The following is a 16620-nucleotide window of genomic DNA, read 5'->3' as shown; positions in this document are numbered from 1 at the left end:
AAAAAAATTTCCAAATGTGTAAAAAAAAAATGAAAAAAAAATATTCCTAAATAATGAAAAAATATACAGTGGGGCAAAAAAGTATTTAGTCAGTCAGCAATAGTGCAAGTTCCACCACTTAAAAAGATGAGAGGCGTCTGTAATTTACATCATAAGTAGACCTCAAAATAAAAAAGTTATAGTCCTCAGAATAAAGCGATGCAAAAATAATTATTTTTTCAGTAAAATAGTTTTTATCGTATAAAAGCGCCAAAACATAAAAAAATGATATAAATGAGGTGTCGCTGTAATCGTACTGACCCGAAGAATAAAACTCCTTTATCAATTTTACCAAATGCGGAATGGTATAAACACCTCCCCCAAAAGAAATTCATGAATAGCTGGTTTTTGGTCATTCTTCCTCACAAAAATCGGAATAAAAAGCGATCAAAAAATGTCACACGCCCGAAAATGTTACCAATAAAAACGTCAACTCGTCCCGCAAAAAACAAGACCTCACATGACTCTGTGGACCAAAATATGGAAAAAATTTAACTCTCAAAATGTGGTAACGCAAAAAATATTTTTTGCAATAAAAAGCGTCTTTCAGTGTGTGACGGCTGCCAATCATAAAAATCCGCTAAAAAACTCGCTATAAAAGTAAATCAAACTCCCCTTCATCACCCCCTTAGTTATGGAAAAATAAAAAAAATGTATTTATTTCCATTTTCCCATTAGGGCTAAGGTTAGGGCTAGGGTTAGGGTTAGGATTAGGGCTAGGGTTAGGGCTAGGGTTAGGATTAGGGCTAGGGTTAGGGCTAGGGTTACGGCTAGGGTTAGGATTAGGGCTAGGGTTAGGGCTAGGGTTAGGATTAGGGCTAGGGATAGGGTTAGGGCTAGGGTTAGGGCTAGGATTAGGGCTAGGGTTAGGGCTAGGGTTATGGTTAGGGCTAGGGTTAGGGCTAGGGTTAGGGTTGGGGCTACAGTTAGGGTTGGGGCTAAAGTTAGGGTTAGGGTTTAGATTACATTTACAGTTGGGAATAGGGCTAGGGTTAGGGCTAGGGTTAGGGCTAGGGTTAGGGTTGGGGCTACAGTTAGGGTTGGGGCTAAAGTTATGGTTAGGGTTTAGATTACATTTACAGTTGGGAATAGGGTTGGGATTAGGGTTATGGGTGTGTCAGGGTTAGAGGTGTGGTTAGGGTTACCGTTGGAATTAGGGTTAGGGGTGTGTTTGGATTAGGGTTTCAGTTATAATTGGGGGGATTCCACTATTTAAGCACATCAGGGGCTCTCCAAACATGACATGGCGTCCGATCTCAATTCCAGCCAATTCTGCGTTGAAAAAGTAAAACAGTGCTCCTTCCCTTCCGAGCTCTCCCGTGTGCCCAAACAGGGGTTTACCCCAACATATGCGGTATCAGCGTACTCAGGACAAATAGGACAACAACTTTTGTGGTCCAATTTCTCCTGTTACCCTTGGGAAAATACAAAACTGGGGGCTAAAAAATAATTTTTGTGGGAAAACAAAAAGATTTTTTATTTTCACGGCTCTGCGTTATAAACTGTAGTGAAACACTTGGGGGTTCAAAGTTCTCACAACACATCTAGATAAGTTCATTGAGGGGTCTAGTTTCCAATATGGGGTCACTTGTGGGGGGTTTCTACTGTTTAGGTACATTAGGGGCTCTGCAAACGCAATGTGACGCCTGCAGACCAATCCATCTAAGTCTGCATTCCAAATGATGCTCCTTCCCTTCCGAGCCCCCCCATGCACGCAAACGGTGGTTCCCCCCCACATATCGGGTATCAGCGTACTCAGGACAAATTGGACAACAACATTTAGGGTCCAATTTCTCCTGCTACCCTTGGAAAAATACAAAACTGGGGGCTAAAATATAATTTTTGTGGAAAAAAAAATATTTTTTATTTGCACGGCTCTGCGTTATAAACTGTAGTGAAATACATGGGGGTTCAAAGCTCTCACAACACATCTAGATGAGTTCCTTAGGGAGTCTACTTTCCAAAATGGTGTCACTTGTGGGGGGTTTCTACTGTTTAGGTACATTAGGGGCTCTGCAAACGCAATTTGACGCCTGCAACCATTCCATCTAAGTCTGCATTACAAATGGCGCTCCTTCCCTTCCGAGCCCTCCCATGTGCCCAAATGGTGGTTCCCCCGCCACATATGGGGTATCAGCGTACTCAGGACAAATTGCACAACAACTTTTGAGGTCCAATTTCTTCTCTTACCCTTGGAAATATAAAAAATTGGGGGCAAAAATATAATTTTTGTGAAAAAATATGATTTTTTTATTTTTACGGTTCTGCATTATAAACTTCTGTGAAGCACTTGGTGGGTCAAAGTGCTCACCACACCTCTAGATAAGTTCCTTAGGGGGTCTACTTTCCAAAATGGTGTCACTTGTGGGGGGTTTCAATGTTTAGGCACATCAGTGGCTCTCCAAATGCAACATGGCGTCCCATCTCAATTCCTGTCAATTTTGCATTGAAAAGTCAAACGGCGCTCCTTCCCTTCCGAGCTCTCCCATGCGCCCAAACAATGGTTTACTGTCACATATGGGGTATCAGCGTACTCAGGACAAATTGGACAACAACTTTTGGTGTCCATTTTCTCCTGTTACCCTTGGTAAAATAAAACGAATTGGAGCTGAAGTAAATTTTTTGTGAAAAAAAGTTAAATGTTCATTTTTATTTAAACATTCCAAAAATTCCTATTAAACACCTGAAGGGTTAATAAACTTCTTGAATGTGGTTTTGAGCACCTTGAGGGGTGCAGTTTTTAGAATGGTGTCACACTTGGGTATTTTCTATCATTTAGACCCCTCAAAATGACTTCAAATGAGATGTGGTCCCTAAAAAAGAAATGGTGTTGTAAAAATATGAAATTGCTGGTCAACTTTTAACCCTTATAACTCCCTAACGAAAAAAAAATTTGGTTCCAAAATTATGCTGATGTAAAGTAGACATGTGGGAAATGTTACTTATTAAGTATTTTGTGTGACATATCTCTGTGATTTAATTGCATAAAAATTCAAAGTTTGAAAATTGCGAAATTTTCAAAATTTTCACCAAATTTCCGTTTATTTCACAAATAAACGCAGGTACTATCAAATAAATTTTACAATATGTCACAAGAAAACAATGTCAGAATCACCAGGATCCGTTGAAGTGTTCCAGAGTTATAACCTCATAAAGGGACAGTGGTCAGAATTGTAAAAATTGGCCTGGTCATTGACGTGCAAACCACGATTGGGGGTAAAGGGGTTAAAGGGAACCTGTCACTCCCAAAATCGATGGTGAGGTAAGCCCACCGTCATCAGGGGCTTATCTACAGCATTCTGTAATGCTGTAGATAAGCCCCCGATGTTACCTGAAAGAGGAGAAAAAGAGGTTAGATTATACTCACCCAGGGGCGTTCCCGCTGCGGTCCGGGTCCGATGGGCATCGCGTTCCGGTCCGGCGCCTCCTATCTTCATACGATGACATCCTCTTCTTGTCTTCACACTGCGGCTCCAGCACAGGCGTACTTTGTCTGCCCTGTTGAGGGCAGAGCAAAGTATTGCAGTGCGCAGGCGCAGGGCCTCTCTGACCTTTCTCGGCACCTGCGCACTGCAGTACTTTGCTCTACCCTCAACAGGGCAGACAAAGTACGCCTGCGCCAGAGCCGCAGCGTGAAGACCAGAAGAGGACGTCATCTGATGAAGATGGGAGGCGCCAGACCCGGACAGCAGCGGGACCACCCCTGGGTGAGTATAATCTAACCTCTTTTTCTCTTTCAGGTAACATCGGGGGCTTATCTACGTACAGCATTACAGAATGCTGTAGATAAGCCCCTGATGCTGGTGGGCTTACCTCACCATCGATTTTGAGGGGGATAGGTTCCCTTTAACTTTAAAGATATGTAACATTTCTATGAGAGCCAAGTGACAACAAAATGCTCTCTTCTCCAAACTTAATTTATAGTTGAGAACCCACCGATTCCCCATGATCCCAAATTGCAAAAACAATTGGATAAGATGTTGCACAATGATATGCTTAGAATATTACAGTAGGAATACATCGTTTTAGGCAATATATTTCATTTTAATACTATTTTAGGAAGGGAGGAAAGGAAGGGTTTAACCAAGAAAATATACAATGTGGTCACCACTTGTATATAAGCAGATTACAACCTTAAAGGTGATATCCGGTCTCAGGAGAAAAGTGTACAGTTACTCCATGTGACTGCAGACTAATGAATTGTGACGATTCCCTTATATTCTCTTTTTTGAGTGGGTGATGACATGACTGCATGCATGCAAATCGTACACATGAAATCAAGCTCTCCCAGCTTCCCTCAATAGAACAGAATTGAGAGATGAGCAGGGCACAATAAGACAGGTGACCATAAATATGTAAGTTGCATACAGTCACTGGATTTTCCACCAGTACAAAGAATACAGGGGAATCGTGATCATGTGAGTATCTTCTGAGATCCACTTAAACCCTAAACGTCAATTTATGAAAAAGGTTTGCAACCTTGGGTACAAGCAATACCCACTATTCTGAATACCAGACATCTTTTTCTCTCACCTGCACAGAACTAATTATTAATAGGAGTTTCTAAACTGAAATTCAAAATTTATAATACTGACTTCGACTGTTTTTTTTTCATTTTGAATTAAATAATAAAATACCTTTTGTAGAAACTAATAGATCTACTATTCTATGTGGTCACCAGAGATTCATATATAGACACATTTTTAGGAGACCTATCCTCACAAGATTATTATAAAATAAATGTACACATCTGTGCACTAACTGTACAGTGACTATGTTCTGCGGTAGGCAGCAGAAATTCCAAGGTAAACAACAGATGTGAATGAAAAGAAAAAATAAATTAACCTATCTTTGTTAAAAATGTTTTTGGTTTCTGACCTCTTGGGTCTTTTGTAAGCTGACATTTCCTAAAAAAATAACATTACAGCTTCATAAGCTTGCACTAAATATGTGTCTTGTAAACTCAGATTTGCAGTATTTTTGGCTGAGTCTTAGATAGGCCTTTCTTTGATACAGGACGATTGTCGAATTGTGTACATCAAGCCTAAAGCTACTTTAGATAACAGTGTGATCTGGGTTTTAAGGGATATCCATAGATGCCTTTTGGCAATTGAGCTTTGATTATCCAATCGATATGTATTCACACACTTTATTTCACTGGAAGTAGTTGTTGTGTTCTAACAGTCTTTTTCTAATGTACTATTGGTAGCCTACTCTCTAATATATACAGTTAGAGCATCGTATGTATCTACACAATCAAAAGGGAAATAGTACGTACTGATTTCAGTAAAAAGTGCATGGTTACAAAGGCTTCTCGGCTTTAGTTACTACTATCAATAATAAATCAACAACTCAACTAGTGTACATTTTGTTTTGGAAAATTAACTCTAATGTGTACATGAAATTCAAATTTTCTTTCTATTTTATATAACACTCTAAATTCTGCCAGTATCGCTTATTTAGTTACATTGACAAACATTCTGGATAACTAAGCACACAGCTGCAGGAAACGTGGGCTGTAATGTGTATGACACTATTAACTACTTTGTCAGATTTCAGTGTAGCTGCTGTGTATAGCAAGTATCTGAATAGTGCAACCCACTCGGCTATTTAACAAGCCTTTTTGCTTTACTCATAGCCTTTCATTTTCATTCATTTTTCATTTCAAGCATTCTCCACCTCCCACAATCCCAGGAGAACACAGTTCCTCTCCCTGGTCCCCTGTGCTGAGCATACACTCTCAAGTCCCATCCTTCTCATGAGGATAGTGATAATAAGTAAACCACATATATATTTATATATATATATATATATATATATATATATATATATATATATATATATATATATATTTTTTTTTTTTTTTTTTTTTTTGATTTAGAGAAATTTCTAGTTTGTTTTTTTGGTTTTCTTTAAGAAGTGCTTCCAGCCCTCATAACTGGACACCCAGCCAGAATTTCTTTCAGACTATTGCCATTCTCTGGAGGTGGAGGAGGTGGCGCAATCACTTCTCGAACCCTGGGCTTACGTCCTCTGCGAGAGGGGATCCCATTGCAGCCATCCTTCTTTAGGTGTCTGTGAAGATGGTCAGAACGTACAAAGGTTTTGTGGCATGCTTGGCATTGGTAAGGACGCAGCCCTGTGTGTACTCGAGAGTGATTTTTCAGGTCGTAGTTATGAGCAAAAGTTGCACCGCACTGCTGGCAAAGATAAGGCTTCTCTCCTGTGTGCTTCCGGATGTGGACCTTTAGCTTGTCCTGCCTTTAGGAAAACAGAAAGTAATATAATTAGAAATGAATAAACTATAGAATATTCAAAAGTCCATGAACCACACAGTCTTATTAGTAAGAAGCAGAATTTGTAACGCCTCGAGGAAAGGACCTAATTTGGCCTAAATGACCAAATATCTTTTTTTATATTTTTAGTATTACATACAATATATATTTTATCAGACGCATGGGGTACATATAATTTTTTATCATTTTTAAAGCTTGTTTTAGTTTTATCTTGTCATTGAGCAATTACAGTTGAAACCAGAATTTTAAACACACTATATAAAAAAACACATCTGCATGATATGAAATCAGAATAAACCTTTCCCATTTTAGGTCAATTAGGATTACCAGAATGATTAATACTTGCCAAATACCAGAATAACGAGAGAGAGAGAGAGAGAGAACGTTTTAAGGTATATTTATTACTTACTGCAAAGTCAAAAGTTTACATACACTAAAGATTACACACCTGTGGTTTCAACTTTATGTCAAAATTTCTGTCCAACTCCCGAAAACATTATTCAGACTAAACCCAGCCATTCCGCTCACCAAATGGCTCCTCCTCCCGCAGTGGAGGCCTATGGCTGGTGTTCATAGGAGTCTATGTTTATCACCATATACTGCAATACTGTGTTGTTGCAGTATATAGTATAAGTGATCGAACAATTGCACAATCATCTTATTGCGGCTAAAAAATAAGGTACAGAAAGTTTTTAGAAAGAGAGAAAAAAAATGTTAAAATGTGATTCATTCACCATTTTCCCTGATAAAAAAAGATAAAATAAAGAAATGAAAACAAACATATTTGGTATTGACGTGTCCGTAAAAGACCAATGAAAATATAAAATTGACTCAATCAGTAAATGTCATAACAGTAAAGAAATGCTGGAATTGCGTTATTTCAGTAACAGAAACAATTTTAACCCCTTTCTGCCATTAGATGTACTATTCCGTCCATGTGGGGTGGGCCCTACTCCCAAGGACGGAATAGTACGTCATAGGCGATCGGCCGCGCTCACGGGGGGAGCGCGGCCGATCGCGGCCGTGTGTCAGCTGCTTATCGCAGCTGACATCCGGCACTATGTGCCAGGAGCGGTCACGGACCACCCCCGGCACACCGCGATCAAACATGATCGCGATGTGCCGGCGGTGCAGGGAAGCATCGCGCAGGGAGGGGGCTCCCTGCGTGCTTCCCTGAGACCCCCGCAGCAACGCGATGTGATCGCGTTGCTCCGGGGGTCTCCTACCTTCCTCCCTGCAGCAAGTCCCAGATCCAAGACGGCCATGGATCCGGGTCCTGTAGGGAGGGAGGTGCCTTACCAAGTGCCTGCTCAGAGCAAGCACTTGGTAACGCTGCAGCGCTCTTTGACAGATCGGTGATCTGTCAGAGTGCTGTGCAAACTGGCAGATCACCGATCTGTATTGTCCTTCCCTGGGACAAAGTAAAAAAGTTAAAACATTTTTTTACAAGTGTGTAAAAAAAAAAAAATAAAACCTAAATAATGAAAAAAATATATATATTATTCTCATAAATACATTTCTTTATCTAAATAAAAAAAACAAAACAATAAAAGTACACATATTTAGTATCGCCGTGTCCGTAACGACCCGACCTATAAAACTGTCCCACTAGTTAACCCCTTCAGTAAACACCGTAAGAAAAAAAAAAAACGAGGCAAAAAACAACGCTTTATTATCATACCGCCGAACCAAAAGTGGAAGAACACACAATCAAAAAGACAGATATAAATAACCATGGTACCGCTGAAAACGTCATCTTGTCCCGCAAAAAACGAGCCGCTATACAGCAACATCAGCAAAAAAATAAAAGTTATAGTCCTCAGAATAAAGTGATGCAAAAATAATTATTTTTTCAGTAAAATAGTTTTTATCGTATAAAAGCGCAAAAACATTAAAAAAATGATATAAATGAGGTGTCGCTGTAATCGTACTGACCCGAAGAATAAAACTGCTTTATCAATTTTACCAAATGCGGAATGGTATAAACACCTCCCCCAAAAGAAATTCATGAATAGCTGGTTTTTGGTCATTCTTCCTCACAAAAATCGGAATAAAAAGCGATCAAAAAATGTCACGTGCCCGAAAATGTTACCAATAAAAATGTCAACTCGTCCCGCAAAAAACAAGACCTCACATGACTCTGTGGATCAAAATATGGAAAAAATTTAACTCTCAAAATGTGGTAACGCAAAAAATATTTTTTGCAATAAAAAGCGTCTTTCAGTGTGTGACGGCTGCCAGTCATAAAAATCCGCTAAAAAACTCGCTATAAAAGTAAATCAAACTCCCTTTCATCACCCCCTTAGTTAGGGAAAAATAAAAAAATTAAAAAAATGTATTTATTTCCATTTTCCCATTAGGGTTAGGGCTAGGGTTAGGGTTAGGGCTAGGGTGAAGGCTACAGTTAGGGTTAAGGCTACAGTTAGGGTTGGGGCTAAAGTTAGGGTTAGGGTTTGGATTACATTTGCGGTTGGGAATAGGGTTGGGATTAGGGTTAGGGGTGTGTCTGGGTTAGAGGTGTGGTTAGGGTTACCGTTGGAATTAGGGTTAGGGGTGTGTTTGGATTAGGGTTTCAGTTATAATTGGGGGTTTCCACTATTTAAGCACATCAGGGGCTCTCCAAACGCGACATGGCGTCCGATCTCAATTCCAGCCAATTCTGCGTTGAAAAAGTAAAACAGTGCTTCTTCCCTTCCGAGCTCTCCCGTGTGCCCAAACAGGAGTTTACCCCAACATATGGGGTATCAGCGTACTCAGGACAAATTGGACAACAACTTTTGGGGTCCAATTTCTCCAGTTACCCTTGGAAAAATACAAAACTGGGGGCTAAAAAATATTTTTTGTGGGAAAAAAAAGTTTTTTTATTTTCACGGCTCTGCGTTATAAACTGTAGTGAAACACTTGGGGGCTCAAAGTTCTCACAACACGTCTAGATCAGTTCGTGGGGGGTCTAGTTTACAATATGGGGTCACTTGTGGGGGGTTTCTACTATTTAGGTACATTAGGGGCTCTGCAAACGCAATGTGACGCCTGCAGACCATTCCATCTAAGTCTGCATTCCAAATGGCGCTCCTTCCCTTCCGAGCCCTCCCATGCGCCCAAACGGTGGTTTCCCCCCACATATGGGGCATCAGCGCACTCAGGACAAATTGGACAACAACTTTTGTGGTCCAATTTCTCCTGTTAACCTCGAGAAAATACAAAACTGGGGGCTAAAAAATCATTTTGGGGGGAATTTTTTTTTTATTTTCAAGGCTCTGCGTTAGAAACTGTAGTGAAACACTTGGGGGCTCAAAGTTCTCACAACACATCTAGATAAGTTCCTTGGGGGGTCTAGTTTCCAATATGATATGGGGTCACTTGTGGGGGTTTCTACTGTTTAGGTACATTAGGGGCTCTGCAAACGCAATGTGATGCCTGCAGACCATTCCATCTAAGTCTGCATTCCAAATGGCGCTCCTTCCCTTCCGAGCCCTCCCAGGCGCCCAAACGGTGGTTCCCCCCCACATATGGGGTATCAGCGCACTCAGGTCAAACTGGGGGCTAAAAAATAATTTTTGTGGGAAAAAAATTTTGTTTTATTTTTACGGCTCTGCATTATAAACTTCTGTGAAGCTCTTGGTGGGTCAAAGTGCTCACTACACATCTAGATAAGTTCCTTAGGGGGTCTACTTTCCAAAATGGTGTCACTTGTGGGGGTTTCAATGTTTAGGCACATCAGTGGCTCTCCAAACGCAACATGGCGTCCCATCTCAATTCCTGTCAATTTTGCATTGAAAAGTCAAACGGCGCTCCTTCCCTTCCGAGCTCTCCCATGCGCCCAAACAGTGGTTTACCCCCACATATGGGGTATCAGCGTACTCAGGACAAATTGTACAACAACCTTTTGGTTCCAATTTCTTCTCTTACCATTGGGAAAATAAAAAATTGGGGGCGAAAAGATAATTTTTGTGAAAAAAAAATGATTTTTTATTTTTACCGTTCTGCATTATAAACTTCTGTGAAGCACTTGGTGGGTCAAAGTGCTCACCACACCTCTAGATAAGTTCCTTAGGGGGTCTACTTTCAAAAATGGTGTCATTTGTGGGGGGTTTCAATATTTAGGCACATCAGTGGCTCTTCAAACGCAACATGGCGTCCCTTCTCAATTCCAGTCAATTTTGCATTAAAAAGTCAAATGGCGCTCCTTCGTTTCCAAGCTCTGTCAGGCACCCAAACAGTGGTTTACCTCCACTTATGGGGTATCCGCGTACTCAGGAAAAATTGTACAACAAGGTTTGGGGTCCATTTTCTCCTGTAACCCTTGGTAAAATAAAACAAATTGGAGCTGAAGTAAATTTTTTGTGAAAAAAAGTTAAATGTTAATTTTTATTTAAACATTCCAAAAATTTCTGTGAAACACCTGAAGGGTTAATAAACTTCTTGAATGTGGTTTTGAGAACCTTGAGGGGTGCAGTTTTTAGAATGGTGTCACACTTGGTTATTTTCTATCATATAGACCCCTCAAAATGACTTCAAATGAGATGTGGTCCTTAAAATAAAATGGTGTTGTAAAAATGAGAAATTGCTGGTCAACTTTTAACCCTTATAACTCCCTAACAAAAAAAAATTTTGGTTCCAAAATTGTGCTGATGTAAAGTAGACATGTGGGAAATGTTACTTATTAAGTATTTTGTATGACATTTCTGTGATTTAATTGCATAAAAATTCAAAGTTGGAAAATTGTGAAATTTTCAAAATTTTCGCCATATTTCCATTTTTTTCACAAATAAACGCAGGTAATATCAAAGAAATTTTACCACTATGATGAAGTAAAATATGTAATGAGAAAACAATGTCAGAATCACCGGGATCCGTTGAAGCGTTCCAGAGTTATAACCTCATAAAGGGACAGTGGTCAGAATTGTAAAAATTGGCCCGGTCCATAACGTGCAAACCACCCTTGGGGGTAAAGGGGTTAAAAAAATGGAATTAGAAATTATCAAAACATCGCCTCTACCACAAAATGGCATCAATAAAAACATCACCACTTAAAAAACAAAGCAAACGAAGGTGTCCAGCTGTTTGAATATAAAACTTCATAAATTTATTAGTACAGCTTAAAAGGTTCCAGGTACATCTATAATATAACGCTGGGAGCGTCACTCTGTCCGAAGCCTCTATAGACTGCGCCGGCGCAAGCGCCGGCGCAGTCTGGGCCTCACAGAGCGACGCTCCCGGGAGATCGCGGTGTGCGTTCACACTGAACGCATACCGCGATCTCCACCGGAGAGTCAGGGACCGTGGACGCGCCAGGAGGGAGGGTAAGTATATTCACCTGTCCTCCGTTCCAGCGCTGCGTGCGGCTCCGTCTCCGGCTCCTCTGCTGTGACAGAGTCCAGTCACAGCAGAGTAGCCGGAGTGTGTGTTAAAGAAAATGGCGCCGGAAAGCGCGGACTGCGCAGGCGCCGATTCCTGCTGCCGGAATCGGCGCCTGCGCAGTCCGCGCTTTCCGGCGCCATTTTCTTGAAGACACACTCCGGCTCCACTGCAGGTGTGTCTTCAAGAAAATGGCGCCGATTCCTGCTGCCGGTATTTTTTTTTTTATATGGCAGCAGCATACGGGGGCATACAATACAATAGTGGCGCAGGATGGGAGCAGCACATGACAGAACGGGCGCAGGATGGCAGCAGCCCATGACAGAACGGGCGCAGGATGGCAGCAGCACATGACAGAACGGGCGCAGGATGGCAGCAGCGCATGACAGAACGGGCGCAGGATGGCAGCAGCGCATGACATAACGGGCGCAGGATGGCAACAGGATGGGAGCAGCACATGACAGAACGGGCGCAGGATGGCAGCAGCACATGACAGAACGGGCGAAGGATGGCAGCAGCGCATGACAGAACGGGCGCAGGATGGCAGCAGCGCATGACAACGGGCGCAGGATGGCAGCAGGATGGGAGCAGCACATGACAGAACGGGCGCAGGATGGCAGCAGCGCATGACAGAACAGGCGCAGGATGGCAGCAGGATGGGAGCAGCACATGACAGAACGGGCGCAGGATGGCAGCAGCGCATGACAGAACGGGGGCGCAGGATGGGAGCAGCACATGACAGAACGGGCGCAGGATGGCAGCAGCACATTACAGAACGGGCGCAGGATGGGAGCAGCACATGACAGAACGGGAGCAGGATGGCAGCAGCACATGATGGAGACCATATACCAATATAAATGCTCGCCACCCGGGCGTAGAACGGGTTCAATAGCTAGTTAAAAATATTGGAAACAGGAACACATGGGCTACTTGCACAGTGAACAAGTCTGTATGATCATGTTCACACACCACCAAGAAACCTGAAGACACAAAAGAGAATAGTAAAACCAAAAACACTCAGTTTGAAAAAATGTTCCTGTTTCCATAATTGTTCTCTTGTGTCTACAAGACTGGGGAGTTCCACCACTCCTCTTGGGCTATCTGCACAAAAGCTGTTCTACCCTGTATGCACACATGGATTTTTCCTCTCTGAACCCTGTTCACACAGGTTATATACAGATGATCAGGTTTTTAAATACATCAGATAGGGATTGCATACATTAGTTAGGACTGCTCTGATAAGGGTATACCGTGAAGATTGGTAGAGCAGCTTAGTATACATTTTTTGCAAAAAACGTATCAACCAAATACCCTGTTTTTTACATCTTTTACTAGCACTTGCGGATTACTGCAACATTTTTTCAAACTGAGTGTTTTTGGTTTTACTATTCTCTTTTGTGTCTTCAGGTTTCTTGGTGGTGTGTGAACATGATCATACAGACTTGTTCACTGTGCAAGTAGCCCATGTGTTCCTGTTTCCATAATTGTTCTCTTGTGTCTACAAGACTGGGGAGTTCCACCACTCCTCTTGGGCTATCTGCACAAAAGCTGTTCTACCCTGTATGCACACATGGATTTTTCCTCTCTGAACCCTGTTCACACAGGTTATATACAGATGATCAGGTTTTTAAATACATCAGATAGGGATTGCATACATTAGTTAGGACTGCTCTGATAAGGGTATACCGTGAAGATTGGTAGAGCAGCTTAGTATACATTTTTTGCAAAAAACGTATCAACCAAATGCCCTGTTTTTTACATCTTTTACTAGCACTTGCGGATTACTGCAACATTTTTTCAAACTGAGTGTTTTTGGTTTTACTATTCTCTTTTGTGTCTTCTAGTTAAAAATATTGTATCAAGGCGGCAGGGTGGCGCAGTGGCGCAGCCTTGCAGCGCTGGAGTCCTGGGATCAAGCCCCAGCCTGGACAACATCTGCAAAGAGTTTGTTTGTTCTCTCCGTGTTTGCGTGGGTTTCCTTCAGGTTCTCCAGTTTCCTCCCACATTCCAAAGACATATACTGATAGGGAATTTAGATTGTGAGCCCCATCGGGGACAGTGATGATAATGTGTGCAAACTGTAAAGCGCTGCGGAATATGTTAGCACTATATAAATATAAAGATTATTATTATTATTATTAAGGCAAAAGTGTTGTCTGCATCTCAAGCCAAGCAGAGGCTTTTACTTTATGTGCTGAGGATTTTTCAAGCCGACCTTTGAACTTTGTGCTTCTCAAAAAACAAACACTCCATTGAGGCAAAAATTAAAGTATTATGGGTTTTGGAGTTTGTTTGTTTTTTTTAGACAAGTTTACGTATTTCTTCATCACTTAAATGAAAGAAAAAAATACTATACAAGATTGGTATCACCGTAGTTGTAGTGACAAGGAGAAAAATATTGCTTGGTAAATTTACATCAAAATTCCCAGTCTTCTATGCTTATAATAATTGTATCGCTCTAAACCATACAATGAAGGAAATAGTCATACAAGGAAATGAAGCTATGATAGAGTTTGCATATTCCTTGTGCATTCCGGGAAGAGTGGTGTATTGTAGGAAGAGTGAAGAATAGTGTTGAGCGATACCTTCCGATATCGGAAAGTATCGGTATCGGATTGGATCGGCCGATATCGGCAAAATATCGGATCTCGCCGATACCGATACCCGATACCAATGCAAGTCAATGGGACGAAAATATCGGAATTAAAATAAACCCTTTCTTTCCTTGTAGGTTCATTCTACATGAAGGAAAACAACTAAGAATAATGTAGGATGTATTGGAGGAGGTGGTGGACACATTAAAGGCATAGAGGTTTAGCCCAATCAAATAGAATAGCAGGAATTTTATTTTTTTTTAAGACGTTCGGAGTTACAAAGATATTGACTATGTTAAGATTTTTTTTATTTTGTCAGATATTGATGTTTCACTACTTCCACGCCCTTCACCTTTTTTTTTAACTTCTCCCACACTTTCTTCTTCATCATCATCAGCAGCATCTTTGACATCAACTTCTTCTTCACCTTATTCATCTTCTTCTTCATCTTCTACCTATTATTTTTTTTGTTACATTCTTCATATTCTTTTTATTCAACTATTATTCTTCTTCATATTCTACTTCTTCATCATATTCTTATTTGTGACAGGCATTCCTGTAGTTGTTATCTATAAAGGTTTGAAGATTACACCTTCCGTTCTGCCTGTCACAAAAGAGTTACATTTGTCCGCGTTCAGTTTGGCCTGCAGCATCAGGCTTTATCCAGGGGCACCACGAGGAGGAACGGACTCACCCCCATACACTGCTTAGTCTTCTTCTGCTTATAATTTAGATAATATCTTTTGCTCTGATATTTAGTGTTATGCTTAATGTTATTCTGCTCTTTGTTCTGCAGCCTCTTGTTCTTCTGCTTCTCGGTCTTCCATGTCGTCGTCTCCAGGGTCGTCGTCTCCGGGGTCGTCGTCGTCGTCATCGGGGTGGTCTTCAGGGTCATCGTCTCCAGGGTTGTCGTCATCTCAGTGGTTGTCATCTCTGGTGTTGTCGTCATCTTAGGGGTGGTCTTCCGGGTCGTCGTCTTTAGGGTTTTGAACTTGGAAATGTAGCAGAAGGTACAAGAAGGCTGAGAAAATGCCGAGAACCAGCTGATGGAACTGGAACTCCGATGGCTACCCGAAGGTAGAAGAGCCAATGGAACAACCGAGGACCAGCTGACGTTACTGGAACCCGGTTACTAAGCAGGAGGTACCCGTGCCAGAAAGCACTACCAAGGACCACCTGAGGTTGGTGGAACTCGGATACCCAGAAGGAGGCACCTAAGCCAAAGGCTCTGCCCGGAACTAGCTGACGGTACTGGAACCAGGATGGGGAGCAGAAGGTACAAGAGCAAAAGACACTGCCGAGAACCAGCTGACGGTACTGGAACCCGGATGGGTAGCCGAAGGTCCAAGAGCCAATGGAACTACCGAGGACCAGATGACGTTACTGGAACCAGGTTACTAAACAGGAGGTACCCATGCCTGAAAGCACTACCAAGGACCACCTGACGTTGGTGGAACTCGGATACCCAGAAGGAGGCACCTAAGGCAAAGGCTCTGCCCGGAACCAGCTGACGGTACTGGAACCAGGATGGGGAGCAGAAGGTACAAGAGCAAAAGACACTGCCGAGAACCAGCTGATGGTACTGGAACCCGGATGGGGACCTATTCAAGATTATCTTCTTAGAGCCCCAACTAGCGGAGGCAGTTTTGTGTCTACGTGGCGTTTGCAGGACACGTTGCCGGCTACACAGTAGGGGAACAGCTAGCGTTGCTGAACCCCACTGACACATTGGCTGGTGTTTTTCTCTGTGCAGCCAGCACAGAGTGTCGCATTTTGCTGTACAGGAGTCTGCGCTGTTGTGTTATCCCTGACATCATTTGATGTCGGCCGGTGTGGTTCGCGATGCACATGAATCCCAGCCCCGTAGAGTCTTTTCATTTATTCACACTGCGGGGCTGGGATTCATAGCCTTGCGCAGTAAATATGTTCGCCTCTCACTCATGTCCTTACACCTGCTTCAGACTGTGCGGCGTCAGCTGATCCATTATCGCATGCCACGGCCATGAAGCCGCACAGTCTGAAGAAGGCAGAAGGAGATGAGTGACAGTCAAAGATATGCACTGCTCATGCCCATCAATCACACCCTCGCAGTCAAAATAAATAAGACACCGAGGGGCATTGTGTCGGGCAGAGCGGCCGCAGAGGCGCAGCCAGCCAACCAACGATGTCAGAAGAAGGGCAGCGCTACCAAGGGGGTTGCTGCGTGTCATTACAAAGGAAAGTCACACCTCAGGGACGGTTTAATGGTCTCGGGGAACACATTTTATACGTGTTGAGTTCGACGTGTGCAAGGAGAATAACTTAATGAGCCACCTTGTACAAATGCAGCATTA

General features: G+C 42.2%; 1 protein-coding gene across 2 annotated transcripts in view; it reads right to left on the bottom strand.

Annotated features, from left to right (window-relative positions):
* Positions 1-5897: 5897 nt before the first annotated feature.
* Positions 5898-16620, bottom strand: part of ZBTB7A (zinc finger and BTB domain containing 7A) — a 615087-nt gene continuing 604364 nt past the window's right edge. For both annotated transcript variants that reach the window (XM_069767900.1, XM_069767897.1), the window contains exon 3: positions 5898-6300. In XM_069767900.1, coding sequence (XP_069624001.1) covers positions 5952-6300 — 349 coding nt within the window. In that variant the 3' untranslated portion in view covers positions 5898-5951. The remainder of the gene's footprint in view (positions 6301-16620) is intronic.

Source organism: Ranitomeya imitator, chromosome 1, assembly GCF_032444005.1.
Source record: "Ranitomeya imitator isolate aRanImi1 chromosome 1, aRanImi1.pri, whole genome shotgun sequence".
Classification (NCBI taxonomy): Eukaryota; Metazoa; Chordata; class Amphibia; order Anura; family Dendrobatidae; genus Ranitomeya; species Ranitomeya imitator.
The sequence above is the reverse complement of the archived record's forward strand: the minus strand, read 5'-3'. Positions and strand labels throughout refer to the sequence as shown.